This window comes from Vipera ursinii, assembly GCF_947247035.1.
Source record: "Vipera ursinii genome assembly, chromosome: 5".
Lineage (NCBI taxonomy): Eukaryota > Metazoa > Chordata > Lepidosauria > Squamata > Viperidae > Vipera > Vipera ursinii.
In genome coordinates, this window is record NC_139518.1 from 80110771 (window position 1) to 80130596 (window position 19826).

At 42.2% G+C, this 19826-nt stretch overlaps 1 protein-coding gene across 1 annotated transcript in view; it reads left to right on the plus strand.

Moving 5' to 3' along the window:
* Positions 1-6124, plus strand: part of TSPAN15 (tetraspanin 15) — a 45879-nt gene extending 39755 nt beyond the window's left edge. The window contains exons 6-8 of the mRNA XM_083364831.1: positions 3745-3792; positions 4375-4491; positions 4901-6124. Of these exons, the coding sequence (XP_083220957.1) occupies positions 3745-3792; positions 4375-4491; positions 4901-5056 (321 nt within the window). The 3' untranslated portion in view covers positions 5057-6124. The remainder of the gene's footprint in view (positions 1-3744; positions 3793-4374; positions 4492-4900) is intronic.
* The last annotated feature ends 13702 nt before the right edge of the window (positions 6125-19826 follow it).

Here is a 19826-nt window from a genome sequence, read left to right on the forward strand (position 1 = left end):
TAGGCTTTGCCACTTCAGTGAAAATCTATTGGGATAGTGTAAACAAAGGCTATTCAAGTCTAGGAAATCTTGCCAGATCAAAAAAGCTGACTTTTCACTATCTATAATTTATTTATTTATTTATTTATTGATGGGATTTATATCCCGCCCTATCTCCTGAAGGACTCAGGGCGGCTCACAATAAAACATATAATAAGTGCATAAATCAAGATAAAATGAAATTGAGAACATCAGTGCAATAAAAAATTAGAGAATTTAAAAATGAATTAAAAATACTAAATATAAATTAATTAAAATGCCTGTCAGTCTAGGTCAGCTTGGTGGAACAGGTGTGTTTTGAGGCCGCGGCGAAAGGATTGGAGGTTTTGGGCTATCCGAAGCTCAGGGGGGAGCTGATTCCATAGGGTTGGTGCTCCCACAGAGAAGGCCCTCCCCCTGGGGGTCGCCAGCCGACATTGCCTAGCTGACGGTACCCTGAGGAGGCCTTCTCTGTGTGAGCGTACTGGACGATGGGAATTTGTTCCCGGCAGCAGATGGTCCTGCAAGTATCCCGGACCTAAGCCATGTAGGGCTTTAAAGGTAAGTACCAGCACCTTAAATCTCACCCGGAGGGCAACTGGTAGCCAATGCAGCTCACGCAGGAGGGGTGTAATATGGGAGTATCGGGAAGCTCCCATCACAACCCGTGCAGCTGCATTCTGCACCAGCTGAAGCCTCCGGGTGGTCTTTAAGGGCAGCCCCATGTAGAGAGCATTACAGTAATCAATACGGGAGGTAACGAGTGCGTGGGTGACTGTACGTAGGGCATCTCGGTCCAAAAAGGGGCGCAATTGGTATATAAGACGAATCTGGGCAAATGCCCCCCTAGCCACGGTTCCAATGTGCTCTTCAAAACTGAGTCGTGAATCTAGGAGGACGCCCAGATTGCGTGCTTTATCAATGGGAGGTAACATCTCTCCTCCTATAGTCAGAGATGGAACCTCTTGGAGTAAACGAGATGACGGTATGTACAGCCACTCAGTCTTGGCCGGGTTGAGTCGAAGCCTGTTTTCTCCCATCCAAATCTGTACCGCTTCCAGACAACGGGACATCACATCGAGGGCAACACTGGGTTGGTTCGGGGTGGAGATGAATAGCTGGGTATCATCAGCATATTGATGATATTTCACCCCGAAGCTACGGATGATCTCTCCCAGCGGCTTCATATAGATGTTGAACAGGAGGGGCGAGAGCACCGAACCCTGAGGCACTCCACAATTAAGAGGCCTAGGGCTTGACCTCTGCCCTCCTGCCAACACCGTCTGCGAACGGTCCGAGAGGTAGGAGGAGAACCAACGCAGAACGGTGCCTCCCACTCCCAGCCCCTCAAGACGACGCAGTAAGATACCATGGTCGATGGTATCAAAAGCCGCTGATAGATCTAATAGGACCAGAACAGAAGAATAACCTCTATCTCGGGCCCGCCAGAGATCATTCACCAGCGCGACCAATGCCATCTCCGTGCTGTGCCCTGGTCTGAAAGCCGATTGGTACGGATCTAGATATTCAGCTTCCTCCAGGTTCAAAGGGAGCTGTCGTGCCACCACGCTCTCAACGACCTTCGCAAGGAAGCGAAGGTTGGAGACAGGACGGAAGTTGTTTAAAACAGCTGGGTCCAGTGCCGGTTTCTTGAGGAGGGGCCTTACCACCGCCTCTTTCAAGGCAGCAGGGAAGTACCCTTCACTCAGTGAGGCATTGATAACTGCTAGGAGCCAGCCTCGTGTAACCTCCCGAGAAGCATAGACTAGCCAGGAGGGACACGGGTCCAACAAACATGTGGCGGCACTTAGTTTCCCCATGATCTTGTCCACTTCATCCGGAGTCACAGGATCGAACTCTTCCCAAATGTACTTGGCCAACTTCATCGTTTTCCTCTCGTTAGGTACTTATGGTGTACTTATCAGGCCTAGAGAAGGATGTGACATGAGTCAAGTCCATTTCTCTAGCATAAGACATTCAACCAAGTATAGTATGGCTATGAAATAGCTCAGGGATCCAAAACCCCCAGTCTGTGGACTGGCACCAGGCCGCAGCATGCCAGCAAGCGGGCCACACAAACAAGCAAAGCTCCATCCTCGGGATGCAGGCAGTATTGAAAACCACACCCCCTCTGGTCCGTGGAAAACCTTTCTCCATGGCACTGGTCCCTGATGCCCAAAGGTTGGGGACCTCTGAAATAGCTGATACAGGATAAAGCTGAGCGTGGCTTTACTCAGTCCCGATCCTTTCCTATACCTTAACAAATAGACGTCTAAGAGCCAATGCTTGCAAAATGAAAAGTTGGCTGTGCACTATAGCTAATGCTAATGCTACATTACTTTATAGCAAGCAAGTATTTGGATGGAGAGATGGAGGTCAAGGATATGAAGGGACCGTGCACAGAAAACTGCCTGCCTCAGTATCCTGTTATCCACATGTCTATGAGCTCATTCCAATTAGCCTTGCCAAGGACTGCAAAGAACCAGATAGATAAGGAAGACTCTGCCCTGGCTGGGATGTTTGGGATGTTCTCTAAGATTGACTAGGGGAGTACACCAATAAACAATGCTTTTGCTGTGCATAATTTCCTGCTTGTTAAAACTGTATAAATACAATAAACTCTGCGTAGGCAAACAGACATTTTGGGACACCCTGACTGGTCTCTGAATCCCACATTTGGATGCTTGTATTATCAGGTTAAGCTTGACTAACGGGCTCCCAAACTTACCACTGAATGTAAAGAGGCAGGACTGCAAATAACCCTATTTCTCCTGCTGTTCTTAAAAAGTCCTATTTTTGCAGGTACTGTATTCAGTCTGGTGACTAGAGTAGAAAAAAATCTCCACGTGGAAGAGAGTAGATGGTTGTCATCTTAAACAAGCATATTTTTGGTGCAAGTATGATTATTTGGAAGATCGTAGTTATGTAGGAAAGGGTTCTTCCGGCAGTATGTTAAGCAACTGAAATGGGTGGAAATGGTGTTTTTAATTGATTTGCTTATCTCAGAGGGGTTTGTATTCAGAGTATAATCCCAGTGAATTTGTACCAACTCAGCTCAACTCATGTTATTGAATGCTCTGGTTCAAGACTTAAATATATGGGACAATGAATCTTGAATTTTCAGGGGCATTCAAAAACATTAAAAGGTGAAAAATCACTACTTTTCACGGCTTAAACCTTTCACAAGCTGCTTACAAGAGAAATTGTGGCCTATTGAAACCAGGTTTATGGAAGAAAATGGTTGGATGACCAAGTATGTACAGTGAATCAACAAACTGGAATGTGCATTTAAATAATTATTATAGATGTCAAAGTCATGTATAAAAGCTTGGGCATTTGGATACTAATAAACTGTATTCAATTTACAATGAATTGTAAATTCATTGGATGCAGGGAGGTTCATTTGTGCTCCCAAATACTTCCTCTTATTATAAACTTCTAATAAAAATATTGTTACAAAAGCTAATAAAATTATTATTTAAAAAGATATTTAAAAACTTGGCAGAACTAGGTAATGATTTTTCTCCTTTTAGTGTTCACACAAGGGACTATTTTTTACTCAAACTAATAATATAGTTTTAATTTTTCTTGCTTATTTAATTTTTACTTTAGGAAAAGTAAAGTAAACAACAACAATGTGGTTATGTTATAGTTTTTATATCAAGCTATGTCATTCTGTTCATGTCACATTGTAAACGAATGTGTTTATATGTGTTTTTTCCCCAGACAACGGTCATTAATACCATGTGTGGATATAAAACGATTAATGAAGAGGTAGGGATATGAAATATTTTTTTACATATATTAAATTTAGAACTGTAGTTAAAGCTATGGTTTTCCCAGTAGCAGTGTATGGCTGTGAGAGTTGGAGCACAAGGAAGGCTGAGCACCGAAGAATTGATGCTTTTGAATTGTGGTGTTGGAGATGGCTCTTGAGAGCCCCTTGGACTGCAAGGAGATCCAATCAGTCAATCCTAAAGGAAATCAAGCCTATTGTGACTTTGTTGAGTTGTTTCCCCAACACCCGGATCTAAATCAGGGATGTCAAACTGCCGGCCCATGGGCCAGTTGCATCACACCCCCACCCCATTGCCAGCAAAGGCAAAACAGTCCCGATACATCGCGCGATGTCACATGATGTTGCGAGTCTGATCTAAATGATCAAAAATAAATTGGTCATGGTCTCTCAGCCATGCCAAGCCTTCTCCAGGAAGCCCTGTTTGGTAAGAAGCTACTCTTGCCGATTCAACCCCAATAGTAAGTTGCATAATATATGCTAGTGCTCTAGACAATCAAGAAAAGGGAAACCAGTTTTCTCTCCCTGCATTAACCAGGTTGTAACTTATTACTTTACAGCGCCTGAGTGTTCAACACATTATATATGTCAGAGGATGTATAAATGCTGTATTCATTTGGTTTATGGACAATTATGCCATCATGGCTGGAATTTTGCTCGGTATATTGCTTCCACAGGTAACTCTTTTTATAAGATAGACAGAGCATTGTCCTTCCTTCCTTCCTTCCTTCCTTCCTTCCTTCCTTCCTTCCCCCCCCCTCTAAACAGCATCTGAGTCTGGGTCTAGATTCCACCACCTCGTTTTGCCTAGGTTGCTAGGTGGGCAAGGAATCCTGAACCACAGATTGCAGCAGAGTCCTGCCTGGTCAGGACCGCTCCTGATTGTAGGAGAAACAGCTAGAGCTCACAAATCTTACTCAGCATCACTACTTCTTGGGGCTTTGCGTAATGTTCATGAAGAAGTGTCAAAGTTGGGCAAATCATGGGTTCTTGCTGTCCTCTGAAGGGCTATTGGATGGGAAGGGAGGACAACGAGGAGAAAACAGATATTCTGGGAACAATTTTGTACGTTTGTTTGCTTGACAGTTTTTTGGAGTGTTGATCACTTTGCTGTACATCACCCGAGTAGAAGACATAATTACTGAACACAAGTTGAATGAGGCACTTCTTCAAGGAAGGAGGAGACAGAGGGAGGATAATGAGCCAGCTGGAGCTGGGTGCTGTATGTGTTTTCCTGAGTAACACTAGATTGCCCTTTGAACAAGTCTAATAGTTAATATCCCCTTGCACTGTGCCTTGAATGTAAACTTGAATGTACTGTGATTTGTAAATAATAGATGACAAACGTCCTGACACTTTCCAGACATCATTAATAGAATATATCTCATCTCTAAGTGTTCCTTATTACAGCGAGATTTGTTCCTACGTTGGAATCTGTTTGTTTTCTGATGTCCAAAAAGACCTAGCCAGTTTCCTGCTGTACGATAATTCAGGAGAGAAATAATAATTTATTCTAAAGGTAATTATTATATACAAACTGACTTTATACTCAATTGGTCTACCTAAGAGTATATACCTGTATAGCAAGATGAAGTTATATATTTTTTAATTACTACTAGAAGATGGCAAGTCAACCGGTGCAGGAAATGTTTCACAAATCCACGTCTATTGATTTCCTGCCATAAGATGATTCTGTGACTTCTTTTTTTATGGAAGGATAATATGTCTGATTCCTATGTATTATCACTGGGTGAATTCTTGCTTTTCTAAAAACTTGGGCTTGCTACAGTGTTGTTTTTAAAAGGAATATAATTTTCAAGCTCCTCATTACATAATCACCACTGCAAATCATAATACTGAAATTTTCTGGGAATAATCTAATGTGAAGTCTTATGTGGGAGCCTAGGTAAACACATTTAACTTTCCAATTGTTTCGGTGTTGATTCTTAGCCAATGAGGTATTTTAAGGAACTGATTTTCATTCTTGTGCAATCAACTTTTTATGCTGCTTCTAACAGATAACTGGGAATTTTAGAGGCCTTTGCTTTGTCTTTTGTACATTCCTGATCTAATCCATCAGTGTGTGATCAGTTAACTAAAAGCTGCTTATTTTGATGCCAATTTTTAAATGTCTGTTTTTTAAATGTATGGAGTTTTATGTGAATCATATATTTGATATCCCTAATTAATGCATTTTTCTTCTGTTTCTGAGCAAAATTCTGGGGTGTACAGATGTGCCACTGAAAAATTATATTGTTTACATGAAAAATAAAAGTTATGTTTTTGTAAAATAAAAAGATCATCTTTTTACTATGGAATTGAATGAAGGCTATTGCTAAGCACATTGATTTGTGCTTTAGATTGTAAGCCGCCCTGAGTCTTCGGAGAAGGGCGGGATATAAATGGGATTAAAAAAAATTGGAGTAATTGAATGGGTTTCCTGGGAATAAAATGTTTCTGTTCTTTTTTTAAGACGGTGATAATTCTACCTCTGCAAAAAGTTGCCTAGAAATGTTGCATGTACCATAATTGACTAATACCAATAAGACATACATTATTGCAAAAGCACTTTGTAGTCAACCATTTTAATGAGTAATATATATTTTACTTAGTTTTCACATAAATATGGCTAGCCCTGTTCATTTTCTTCCTCAAGCCATAAAAGCAAAAAGTTAATTTCATAGACTATTAACAATTGGCAAATCAATTCTAAAATACAAGGCATTAGAGAGAACAGATTTTGTTTTGTAATGGACTCATTCAAAGGACACATTTTCCAACTGCTTTATTCTGAAGAGTTGAATGTGAGCAAAAACCAAGGGAGTAAATTTCAAGTGTAATCTTTACTCCCCTCTGAATAAAAGTTTGACTAAAACATGAAAAAGATACTCTCAGAATGAATTTTAGATGTAGACACTGAAGACGAAATAACAGAAATAAAAGAACTAATGTTAACAGTGAACTATCCCTGAGCAAGCAAGTTGAAAACAAATTCTAGCACACAAATTTCTCCATGCAGTTCTACATGCAGCTTTCCCACAAAACATTTTTAATGAATTTCCTCTGACAAGTTTTTATGCAACTGTCCATAATAAAACCTTTTTAATTACAAACTAATCATCTGTCCCAAGCATACATATTTTTATTCAAAATGTTGGTGATGAGGAAAGCAAACATTTAGTGCTTTTTTTGCTCTCCATCTTATGATACGAGTTTGCATTGGTATGGCATATTTTGTGTCACATTTGCGCAGGATTTTCTTCATATCCCAGAACTAAGGTGCCTGTTATCTGCTTTTGGGAACGACTATCCTCCCCCTCCCTTTCCCACCAAAGTCCCTCAATTTTTTTTAGAGATTTTTCCCATTTGTTTTTAAAAAATAAGCCTGTGTATGCATCAACACCTGAGTAAAAACAAGTTCATTTCCTCTTAAGTGATAGTTGTTTTTGAGTAAATTAAGGTTTCCAAGAGTCAGAGAAACCGGTCCCCTCCCACTCTCCATCATCCCCAACACACAAAGCAGAACAGGCTGTAATTGAAAGAGTAAAAACAGGGGGTCTTCAGACTTGGCCCTTTAATGACTTGTGGACTTCAACTCCCAGAATTCCGCAGCCAAGCACACTGGCTGAGGAACTGTGGGAGTTGAAGTCCACAAGTCATCAAAGGGCCAAGTGTGAAGACCCCTGAGTTAAAGGAACAAAGGGTTATTTTAACTCTGATCTAGTAGAGTAGTGTTTCTCAACCTTGGACACTTTTAAGATGTGTGGTCTTCAACTCCCAGCATCCCCATCTCCCTCCAGCCAGTCAACATTTATTTTCAATCTTTTTTTTTTCTTCGATAAGTTTCCCATTTTTTGGCAATTCCCTTATATTGGTCCCTTGCTGTAACCAAGCGTATTAGTCTGATAACCAAACAATAACCAGGCAAAAACAGGAAATGCAGGCATCCCATATTTTATACTGCATGTACTTCATCCTTTCCTTACTCTCTAGTGCAGGGTGTCAAACCTTGGCCACTTGATGATATATGGACGTCAGCTCCTAGAATTCTCCAGCCAGCATGGTAGCTGAGGACTTCTAGGAGTTGATGTCTACACAACTGAAAATTGCCACTATTCTAGAGAATTCCAGGTAAATTGGGTGGTAGCTATTAAGACCAAGAAACATTTCAAAACAAGTAACTAATTCCTAACAAGTCAAAGCTTTTCAAACAGCCTGTTGTCATTTTGCTTTGGTCTCAAGAAGCCTTTTTCACTTGTTTTTGAACACATCTTAGTTAAGATTGAGAAACAAAAGGCCATACATTAAATATAGCTTTTAGAATATTTCACCACAAGAGTAAAGAGTGAACTGTGTAGTTCATATTTAAATTGATGGTACTGCAATTCTGAAAAGAGGGGTATTGGGGCAAACACTAAAAGTGAGTGATGCAAATGGAAATAAAATTCATTTTGAGCTTAGTATTTTCCTACCAAATTGTGGATCCTTTTAATCAGGGGTCTTCAAACTTGGCCCTTTTATGACTTGTGGACTTCAACTCCCAGAATTCCTCAGCCAGTCATAAAAGGGCCAAGTTTGAAGACCCCTGCTTTTAATGCTGTATCTACAGATTATTTAGGTTAGCCTCTCCAACATGGAATTGACATTATCAAGCCAAGCAACAACGAAGAGAACTAAAAACTACACCAAGGATTAAAATCCAACTGGGCTTATTGTAAATCAGGCATTATATTGATCATAACTGAGGAAAAATAAATGATCCCAGCTCTAAAATTTGGACCAGAAAATGTTCTAAAAATAAAAGCACTGACAATTCATGGCCGTTGTTTTATTAACTTTCATAATACTTTACAGAACAAAAATGCCTTCCACACTATGGAACAATTTTAAGCCAAAAGCAAGCATCAAACAAACTGCAGATCGCAAGTCAAATCAAATAACATGCAAAGCAAGAGACAAACCATGAGTTATACTGAACAGACGAGATGGTCACTTTTTCCTTATAGTTGTATTAGCGTTAGGGCTATAATTGGGAACAAAAATACATTAAGAAAATAGAATACCAGGAGTTAAACTAACAATTCAAGAACACACATGGAAACTATATGCCAATAATATAATATTCGGTTAACTGGAGGACTGCTTAATGCTGTTAATGGAATATACATAAATATGGATTTATATCAGGCCATTAGATCAATGAAGATAAAGCTCAAAATATGACATGGAATTCAACAAAAGAACAAAATTCCGCATCCAATAAAGGTTTAGCTTTACAGTATTGCAAAACAGATGAAACACTAAGTATTTATTGGAGCAAAAGGATTTCTTAAAAATAAATCAGGTGCAGCATATATATCATGTTAGGGAGGGTCTTCAAACTTGGCTGCTCGGACATTATCCCTGAATTGTATCGGAAGAGGAATGGGAAGGAAGAAAGGAGAGGAGAGAGGGAAGAGAGTAGAGGAGGGGGAAGGAAGTAGGAAGGTTAGAGGAAAAGAGGAGAAGTGGGGAGAAACGGGAGGGGAGTGGTGAGGGAAAGAGGAGAGGAAGAAGAGGGAAGTAGGAAAGAAAGGAGAAAGGGAGAAAGAAAGTAGAGAAGAGGAAAGAGAGAGGAGGGTGGATACAGTGAAAGGGGAAATGGACAAGCAGCACCCAAACTTACATGTATGTATCTATGTATTGCGGTATATTTGTTGACTTGTTTGTGGAAGAAATGGAAAAATAAAAATGAATATAAACTAAAAAAAAACTTGGCCTTTTTATGACGTGTGGACTTCAACTCCCAGAATTCCTCAGCCAGGCATGCTGCATGAGGAATTCTGGGAGTTGAAGTCCACACGTCATAAAAGGGCCAAGTTTGAAGACCCCTGAACTATAACAATCAAAATGAATACTTTACCAAGACCTTTCTTTTCCAAATGATCCCAATACATATTGAAAACAAGTTATAACGTGTTTGGCATAAACAGGAAAGGAATTACATATGGTCAAAAAAAAAAAGACCAAGGATTAAATTCAAGATTTTACAGCATTCGAAAATTGAAAATTGAAGTGGTTTAGTGGCTTCAAACCTGAAATATTATACCAGCAGACTGACATAGATTATACCTCCTTAAGGCTATAGTCAAGGCTATGGTATAGTCAAGGCTATGGTCTTCCCAGTTGCAATGTATGGCAGTGAAAGTTGGACCATAAGAAAGGCTGAGCGCCAAAGAATTGAGGCCTTTGAACTATGATGCTGGAGAAGACTCTTACAAGTCCCTTGGACTGCAAGGCGATCAAACCGGTCAGTCCTAGAGGAGATCAACCCTGACTGCTTTTTAGAAGGCCAGATCCTGAAGTTGAAACTCAAATACTTTGGCCACCTAATAAGAAGGAAGGACTCACTGGAGAAGAGCCTAATGCTGGGAAAGGTTGAGGGCAAGAGAAGAAGGGGACGACAGAGAATGAGGTGGCTGGATGGAGTCACTGAAGCAGTAGGCGTGAGCCTAAATGGACTCCAGCAGATGGTAGAGGACAGGAAGGCCTGGAGGAACGTTGTCCATGGGGTCGCGATGGGTCGGACCCAACTTTGCAGCTAACAACAACAAGGCTAACTCTATGGAGGAATTAAAATATCACAGGATTGGCAAAAAACAGACACTATTTATAGGAGCATGCAATATATGGCATGGTTTAAATAAATGCAGGAAAAGAATAAGTCTAGATTTTTCCTTTCTTGCTTTCCTGTTAAATATCTTTATGAAGAGAACACAAAAATATTCACTCAGTGGAAAAACTTTTTCAATGTAATCCTATTTTGCAATCTAAATAAAGATTGCATCTCTGCTATTCTCATTTCACAACCATCTAATTTGCTGCCTTCCAGACATGTGGGAGCCATATGGCTCTGGTCTCCTCAATATAAACGCCCTCCCCCCAGTGTCTAGTCTTCTGGAACGAACTGGGTTGGATCTTGCCTACTTGTATAGGTTCCTCAGATACAGGAATGGCCAGAAAGATCTTGTAGAAGCTTGAATTCTGGCCCTTTCTTGCTGTAGATTTATTTATTTATTTATTTGATTTATATACCGCCCTACTCCTAGAGGACTCAGGGCGGTGTACAGGGCAATAAAATAAGAATACATTAGATAAATAATTTTAAAACCCAAATCCATCAGGCCAGGCCGGCTTGTTCGAATAGATAAGTTTTTAGATCACGCCGGAAGGAGCGAAGGTCGGGGCCCATCCGGATTTCAGCTGGTAAGCGGTTCCAAAGGACTGGTGCGCCCACCGAGAATGCTCTCCCCCTGGCGGTCACCAGCCGACATTCTCTGACTGGTGGCACCCTGAGGAGGCCCTCTCTGTGGGAACGTATAGGACGGAGGGACGATGACGCCGGCAGTAGGTGCTCCCGTAGGTAATCCGGACCCATGCCATGTAGGGCTTTGTATGTCATTACCAGCACCTTGAATTTCACTCGGAAGGTAACTGGAAGCCACTTAGATGTCCATCTATATATAGGCAGAGGCGCATTAATTCTTGAAGGGTTCCTAGACACTTGGCGCTAATTCAACAAGACATTTTTTGGATAGGATAGGATAGGATGGGATAGGATAGGATAGGATAGGATAGGATAGGATAGGATAGGATAGGATAGGATAGGATAGGATAGGATAGGATAGAGTTGGAAGAGACTTTGGAGGTCTTAGTTTAGGGCTTTTCAATCTTTTCAGAGATTGTACCACTTTTAGGACATGATAATATTTGAGTACCACCAGTGCTTAGCAAGGTGTCAAAAACTTGATGCCAAAAAAGGGGTGGGGGATTTTGGGTTTTACTGATTAGATTCATTTGTTGTTATAGAAATGGCTAGTTTATAATATTATGGGAAAGTAAAAAGTTGAGGTTCAATGTTAATGCTTCCTTCTACTGCAACAGAGGAAGTCTGTTCTTTTTCCCTTCTCCCCCTCACTTCCCCCCTTTTTCCTCCCCACTGTGTCCTACTATTTGCTTTTGTATTTTTGTATTTTATTCTATAATCTAATAAAATGTTACAAACTGTAGGAAAAAAGGGAAAAGAGTACCAGTTTTAATTTCTTTGGTGGCTGTTCCGTTGCTGAATCACTTTCCCTTTGCACTGACAAATGTATGATGAATTTATCCATGTTTATTAATATGCACCACTATCAGCTAGCTCAGGGGTCTTCAAGCTTGGCATTTTTAAGACTTGTGGACTTCAACTCCCAGAATTCCTCAGCCATCATGGCAGGATAAAGAATTCTGGGAATTGAAGTCCACAGGTCTTAAAGTTGCTGAGTTTGTAGACCCCTGAGCTAGCTGGTCGGGCCTTCTTAGCTCTCCTTCCACAGTGTAGTAAGAATGTACCCCCCCACACACAATCCCTTCCCTGTACCCTTAAAGACACAGGAATCAAGGCAGAGCAAGAAAGGCTCACAAAATAAAGACATAAATTCTGGGTTTTTTTTCCTTTAACCTGCCTCAGGCGTGTCATCCAAGACTGAAAAGCTCCAGCAATTGCAAAAAGCTTTAGCTTTAAAATTAAACCTGTTTACCTTCAAAGAAAGGGACGCGGTGGCTCAGTGGGTTAGGACACTGAGCTTGTCGATCACAAGGTCGTCAGTTTGGTGGATCAAATCCCGAGTGCCGCGTAGCAGAGTGAGCGCCTGTTACTCGTCCCAGCTTCTGCCCACCTAGCAGTTCGAAAGCACGTCAAAATGCAAGTAGAAAAATAGGGACCACTACGGTGGGAAGGTAACAGCTTTCCGTGCTAGTCATGCCGGCCACATGACCACGGAGACGTCCTCGGACAAGCGCTGGCTCTTCGGCTTTGAAACGGAGATGAGCACCGGCCCCTAGAGTCGGAAACAACTAGCACGCATGTGCGGGGGAACCTTTACCTTTACCTTTTTACCTTCAAAGAAAACTTTCTAAAAGCCATAGACAGACTCAAGATAAGTGGGTAAAACTAGTTACATTTGTTTAAAGGGGTTAAGCCTACGGAAGTCAACACTTTGGGCTCATTGCTAGCCTAAAATACAGATTAAAATATTTCAATAACCAAAGCACACGAAAGAGCCTCTGAATTACAAAACACTGTAAAAACTGTACAAAAATCCTTATGGTAACCCAATCAGGCTGCCAGCTGATCCAAAGCTGTACCATTCCAGTCCAAGTCTTGGGCCAATAACTTGGAGATGCTGACGGGCCGCACCCTTGCTTCAATTCAGGAATGCGCTTGTTGGTACTTTGAGCTTTCACAGGACCTGTATACATCATCTACAATTGCGGGTTACAGTCATCAAAGTTACCCATCAGAGGACCCTGTGCAACAAAAAAGCAATGGCCCATTTAGCAGCGGCTCTAGAGAATTAAGTTGTTTAGAATTCATTTGGGAGGTTTTTAGGCCATACACTCAGCTGGAGTTTAGATCCTATCAGGAAAGCTGGAAAATGGTCCAGCAATTTATCAGATTTGCCTGCGTTGACCCCCCCCCCAGCTTCTCCTGCATGGAGAAGGAATGTGATTTTCAGCGTTTGGCTGGTTTAATACCTCCTGCTGCTGGGTGGCAAATGCAGCCATTTGCTGCCTTGGTTGAGCATTTTCACCTGTGAGCTGCTCCATTGTAATTTCAAAAGTGTTTTACTCTCTCAGGCAAGAAAAGTGTGCATATGGAACAAGCAGTCCTCTTTCAGGTTTCAACTCACACACAGTTGCTAGGTTAGAACAGCAGTTTACTCAAGGCCAAGTAGATAACAAAGAAAGGAACACACATCAAAATCAAACCAGTCTGTGGAATAAAAGTGTTATGTATGGGGGGGTTTAGCAACAGCTCGACAATGACCACCAGGTGGCGCTGTACCATTACCGTATTGGCTGGTTAGCTTTCGGTGGGAGATTCGGATGAATGGATGGGCCGAGAGTGTACCTGGCAAGGTATATAAGAGGCACAGGTAACCCCCTTTGTTCAGAATAAAGAGCTGTTGCTGTACCCTGTACCCTTCTGCCTGCTGTCTGCCATGCGGTCCAGAACCCACTACACAATAAAAGCTTGCCTGAATAGTTTCAGAAGAGAAGCCAAAATTCAATCTGAGGTTCGGAGCACCAAATTAAGTTTGTCAGCCAGTCCAATGGTCAGAGTTTCAGGCTTTACAGATAGAAATCACAACACACAACAGGAGATCAGAGGGTTGTTTCCAACAGGGCAGCAGGGCTCAGGGCTGTCTCTTAAATCAGGCTGCAGTCAGCTAACTTTAATTAAGTTAGTTCCTCCCTTGCTTGGGAAGGAGCCTCATTGAGCTTCTTTATTCTGCTCTCCTCTCCAGTAGCAAAGTCTGAGGGCTTGGAAGTGGTGTCTCATCATCTGACTCTCCAGCTGTTGTGATGATGTTGTGTGTGAGCAGCTTCATGAGATTCCTGGCTTGATGTCACTTGAGCTCACATCCCACAGGTTCAGCTGGGGCAGCTTCTTTAGAAAAAGAATTTGATCCTGGGTCATAATGCAGACCAGCTTAACCTTAAAAATGCCTTGCTGGATGGATAAACATCTTTGCGGGGATGCCATTAATGATCAAAAACTAGATAGGAAACAGGAAGGGATTTTTAAAAAAATCTTTCCATGTTCTCCTAGATGACGGGTGTCAAACTTGTCCTGTCACGTGACATGTCGTGATGTATTGTGACTTTTTTTTTTCATTACCAGAGCTGGGGTGGGCGTGCCCTCTGCATGATGCAACTGACCTGCAGGCCAGCAGTTTGACACCCCTGTCCTAGATGTTCATTAACAAATTTGGCATTTTGGTCTTAAATTCCTGAGTTTGTGTTAAAATCCTTGGGGCCTAAAAAGGGTTTCCCATTTCCCCCCATATTATCTCTATAAGTTGATAATTCCAGACTTTATTCACCCATCATGAAAGAGGAAACAGAATAGTAGGCAAGCAAGATATGATTTGAAGAAGATTTGCAAATATTTTGACCAGAAAATATGCAGAACTCTGATTCTTAGGATTTATGGCTAGGAAAAAATAATAATAAAGGGTTTAAACCCTGCCATTCTTATCACACTCAAGATAATGCCCCAAACTGGAGCCTAGAGTAAATTAGATCCCCTTTGTGCCTATAAAGGAGAAATTGGCAATAGAATCAGACGTGAGAAATGTCCTGATGTGTTGGATTAGACTTCCCATCTTCCCCAGTTGAGCAAAGCCAGACTAGGTGAAAGAATACAATCCTTTCCCATTGAGGTTTTCAAGAAAAATATGGACCAATATTCTTCAGATGTGACTACCCTTTTGTGGTGCAAATAGATCTTGGGATACAATAACTAGATTCCAGAACTACAACTGTGTAGCCTACAAAAAATGAAGAACTTATGGGACCTGGAAGATGTGGTCTGATATAGTATCTAGATCCAGAGGAGAGAAAAGTACTGTGGGGCCAAGGAACAAAAAGCAAAAGGGATGACACTTCTGTAAATATTAGCCTTATTAGCTGAAGATATGATAGGTAGCAATAGAAGGAGTAGAAAGGACTCATATGGGGGCATCCTCAAACTACCTTTGATTACCTGTATTGCTCCTCCTAGTGGTCAATATGCTGAGGAGGTCTAATGAGACAATCCATGTATTTTATGGCTTTATGGCTTTGCTTCTAGATGGGATATGGGGAGAAGAGGTGATTTGTACGTATGCATTTTAAGACCATGTGATAAGTTACTAAAATTGTTTATACTTATGATGAAGGGGGAAATCACTCAGGTGTATAATGTTTATTTTGTTTATTATTTATTTATTTATTTATTTATTTATTTTATTTATTTATTTTAATTCCATTTATATCCCGCCCTTCTCCGAAGACTCAGGGCGGCTTACAAGCTTAGCAGTAGCCTTCATTCTATGTATATGCCTACTTATTAGGGCTTTCACACACACACCCAAGCGGCATTATTACAAAATCAGCTTAATTGCCCCCAACAATCTGGGTCCTCATTTTACCTACCCCGGAAGGATGGAAGGCTGAGTCAACCTTGAGCCTGGTGGGATGCGAACCTGCACTAATTGCAGGCAGCTGGTGTTAATTGCAGGCAGCTGGTGTTATATTCTTATTTTTATTTTCTGCGTCTTCTATTTATTTTTTTAAAATTTGTATTAGGTTTTACTGTTGTAACTGTAAATAACGTAAGTACTGTATTGATCTATTTATCAGTCTTATTTAATAAGCAACCAGGTATTATCCTGATTCTAAAAAAATTAGGACTTTGAGTTGTGGTTATGTTTTCAAACCTCTTTTATTTGGATGCTGTACAGCAGGGGTGTCCAACCATGGGAACTTTAAGACTTGTGGACTTCAACTTCCAGAATTCCCAGACAGCGTGGGTAGGGGGATTCTGGAAACTGAAGTCCACAAGCCTTAAAGTTCCCAAAGTTGGACCCTCCTGCTTGTACAGAAAGGATCATATTTCATTGCCTTTGTTTTTCTGAGGTTTTGCCAAAATTATTACATCTAGAAGTTGATACACTACCAGGTGGCAGTAGAGCTAGTCACACTACAGTAGACCATAGCATAATAATAAATGCATTATCTTGAATTCGAAATTAATTACTGAGCAATAATATAGGAGGGGAAACTGCATCTAGCTCAATAATTGGCTCATTCATAGAAACTTCTAAAATATTTAAACATTTCACATAGAAGACTTTTCACTTTGGTCTGAATTGAACAGTCAGGGAAACAAGCGGCAGATCCACCACTATGAAGACTGTGTGTGTACTTGCTCTGATATCATGGACGCGCCACTTCCTCATGTACTGCTGGAGTATCTGCTATATAAAAGGACAGAATACCTAATTGTTCTTCTGAACAGGAAGTCATCACTTTGAGATCAAAGCCATTTCCAAAAGGGCTGTCAAATTTCTATGGTCAAAAGGTTGGCATAGCTTTCAACAGTCACCCTTTAATCTAATAATTAATGCAGGCTTTCCCATACAATGTTGATAGTTGTTTAATACCTTAGATTTGATATGCTGTTGTATTATTATGATTTTTTTTTAAAAAATGGTCTCCATATCCATGGATCTAACTTTGCATGCAATTATTCAAGTTTTTAGTAAAGCCATGACATCTTGTTCACCATGGAATTACACAAAGGACACAAATTGTGTCATTTGCATAATCTGCATAATGATGTTGCAACACGCACAGGGACACTGGGCCTTTCCTCTGCAGAATTCATGTACTGTACACACATGCTGAAACACATCTTGTGCATGGGAGGAGTGGCTTTTGTGTTTGGCCCCACAATTTAAATTCCTGAAAGAAGGAATCTACTTTCTTGAATTCAGGGGAGTTCTCTCTGGTTGTGTGTATTAAAAGAGTTAAAAGATGGCAGCTACAACTGTTCAGTTGACATTTCCCCCCACCCCCAAAGGTATGTTGGATATGTAAACAGGGGCAGGACTTTGGCCATTAGAGCAGGGGTAGGCAACCTTGGCTCTTTTATGACTCGTGGACTTCAACTCCCAGAATTCCTGAGCCTACCCCCTGCATTAGAGTGTTGATTGCCATTTTGACATTTCTGATCACCCAGAAATGTCCCTGCAGCTCCTTTGAGGGCTCAGCAAGCAGAGAATAAAAGGCATTAGCTGCCCTTCACCTGAATGCTACTGTGTTTAGAAATCTTCAAAGCCAAACAGACATCAGGGAATCTGTTTGCAATCAAGTATGAGTCTCCTGCCTTCAGCAGGCGATTGGATTAGACCAGGGGTGTCAAACTCAATTTCATTGAGGGCCGCATCAGCATTGCGGTTGGGTGGGTGTGGCCTGGGTGGCCGTGGCCTGCTGGGTGGGCGTGGCTAGAGTGCATATGGCCTACTGGGTGGGCGTGGCCAGCTCTACATCGTTCGCATCAAGGGTGCCTATGGGGGCCCGGGCAGGAGTGGGACAGATCTGAGGGTCTCTGGCAGGAGGAGGGTCTCTGGGCCAGGGCCAAGGCAGTGGGGGCCGTTCTCTCACTGTTTCCAGGATGGATTCGCGGGCCACATGAAACCACTTCGCGGGCTGGATCTGGCCTCCGGGCCTTGTGTTTGACATGTCTGGATTAGAAGACCTCTGAGGTCCCTTCCAGCCTTAGGGGGCTGCCACAAAGAAGAGGGGGTCAGGTTGTTCACCAGAGCATCAGAGGGAAGGATGAGAAACAACGGTTGGAAGCTGATCGAAGAGAGAAGCAATCTGGAATTAAGGAGAAATTTCCTGGCAGTGAGGACAATCAACCAGTGGAACAGCTTGCCCTCAGAAATCGTGGGCGTTCCATCGCTGGAAGTTTTTAAAAAGAGTTCGTTAGGAAGGAAAGGCAGAAGTTGTCCAGATCTGGTCAGCAGAGGGCGCTGCTTGCTCATAATTAACCAACTTCAGGACACCTGTTCCATCAGTTTCATTCCCAAGACTCAACCTGCTGCCGTTCCTGACTGGTTTAGTTACTTCTGCTCTTTACTGGGGGGAAAAATTGTCCTCATTAAGGCTAGTCTTGACGCTGTCTTAAATTGGAGATGGGATATTTCTGTAAGTTCCTGGCATGATCGTGCCATAGCACTTCATGGGTACCTTTGATCTCTCTGCCAAATCCACAAGTGGCCTAGATTGGAAGCTGTTTCAAGCTTCCCCATGACACTTTTCCCTTAAACCGACTCGTGTGTGAGTTTGGGGGCGGGGAGAGGAATCCCTTCCCCTAGAACAGGGGTCTTCAATCTTGGCCCTTTTATGACTTGTGGAATTCAGTTCCCAGAATTCCTCAGCCAGGCATGCTGGCTGAGGAATTCTGGAAATTGAAGTCCACAAGTCATAAAAGGGCCAAGTTTGAAGACCTCTGCCCTACAACCAAGATTAATTGGCTCCAGCTGCCCTCCAGGCCTGCTTCAGTGTCCTTCCAGCTGCTTCTCCAAAAGAGTTAACCATTTCCTTGCCCAACAATGTGGCCTTGGCCAGAATCCATTCTATGGGCCATGTGGAAATTAAAGACAGAAGAGAAGAGGCAGGAGTGGATCACCCGCTTAAATGTAGGATCCCAAAAGGGTCCTGGACTAGATGCTGCCTTAGCATCCTAAGTTCAATCCTTGCATCTGTAGGGCAAGTAAAAGAAGTTCTTCTGGAGAGAGGCTAGAGATGTAAGGGAGGTCCAAAAGGTCAGGTTGGCAGCTGGGTCCAGGTAAAATAGGGGCATGGCTTTGATTCCATGGGCACAATTACCATCTTTGTTTTTGGATTCTCCTGCAGAGGCCCCTCGTCTACTGGCAGTAGAACAAACCACCACCACACCCTCCTCTGAACCTGTTGGCAGGGTGAGGTTAGTCGAATTTGGGCAGCCTCTAGAACAGGAGTCTTCAAACTTGGCCCTTTAATGACTTGTGGACTTCAAGTCCCAGAATTCCTCAGCCAGGCACGCTGGCTGAGGAATTCTGGGAGTTGAAGTCCACAAGACATAAAAGGGCCAGGTTTGAAGACCCCTGGGGTAGAGTCAGTTTTTGTATAGTTATTTCTTGGATGTGAGGGCAATCTGGCTGCGACATCTGTCACCCCATTGATTGCCAGGGTTGATTTGGCTGATCTGGCTGGCTAGGCGGGTGTCCCCTTCCTCCCTCACGGCTCCATGTGCGTCCCTCCCGAAGCTGCGCGCTCGGTGGAAGAGGACGACCATCCCAGATAGAAGGAGTGTATAGTTATTTCTTATTGCTGAGGATATGTTAAATCTTGTACTTTCAATGCATTGGCTCAAAGGTATCTCCAGGAGCACTTCTGGCCTTGTTGTCTCCCTTGATGTCCCCTGCTGGCTTGCCTTGGTTTGCCCCATCCCTCCAGCCATTATTTCCACTGTCTCTCCTTCTTTAACTTGGTGACTTAAAGGATTCCCACCTACAAAATGACATCAATCTGCCTGATCTTTGTGCATTATGTAGCCACCAGTCCTGATGCGATTATGTTCACACCACTGCAGTCAAAGGTCCCTCTTCTTTTGCCC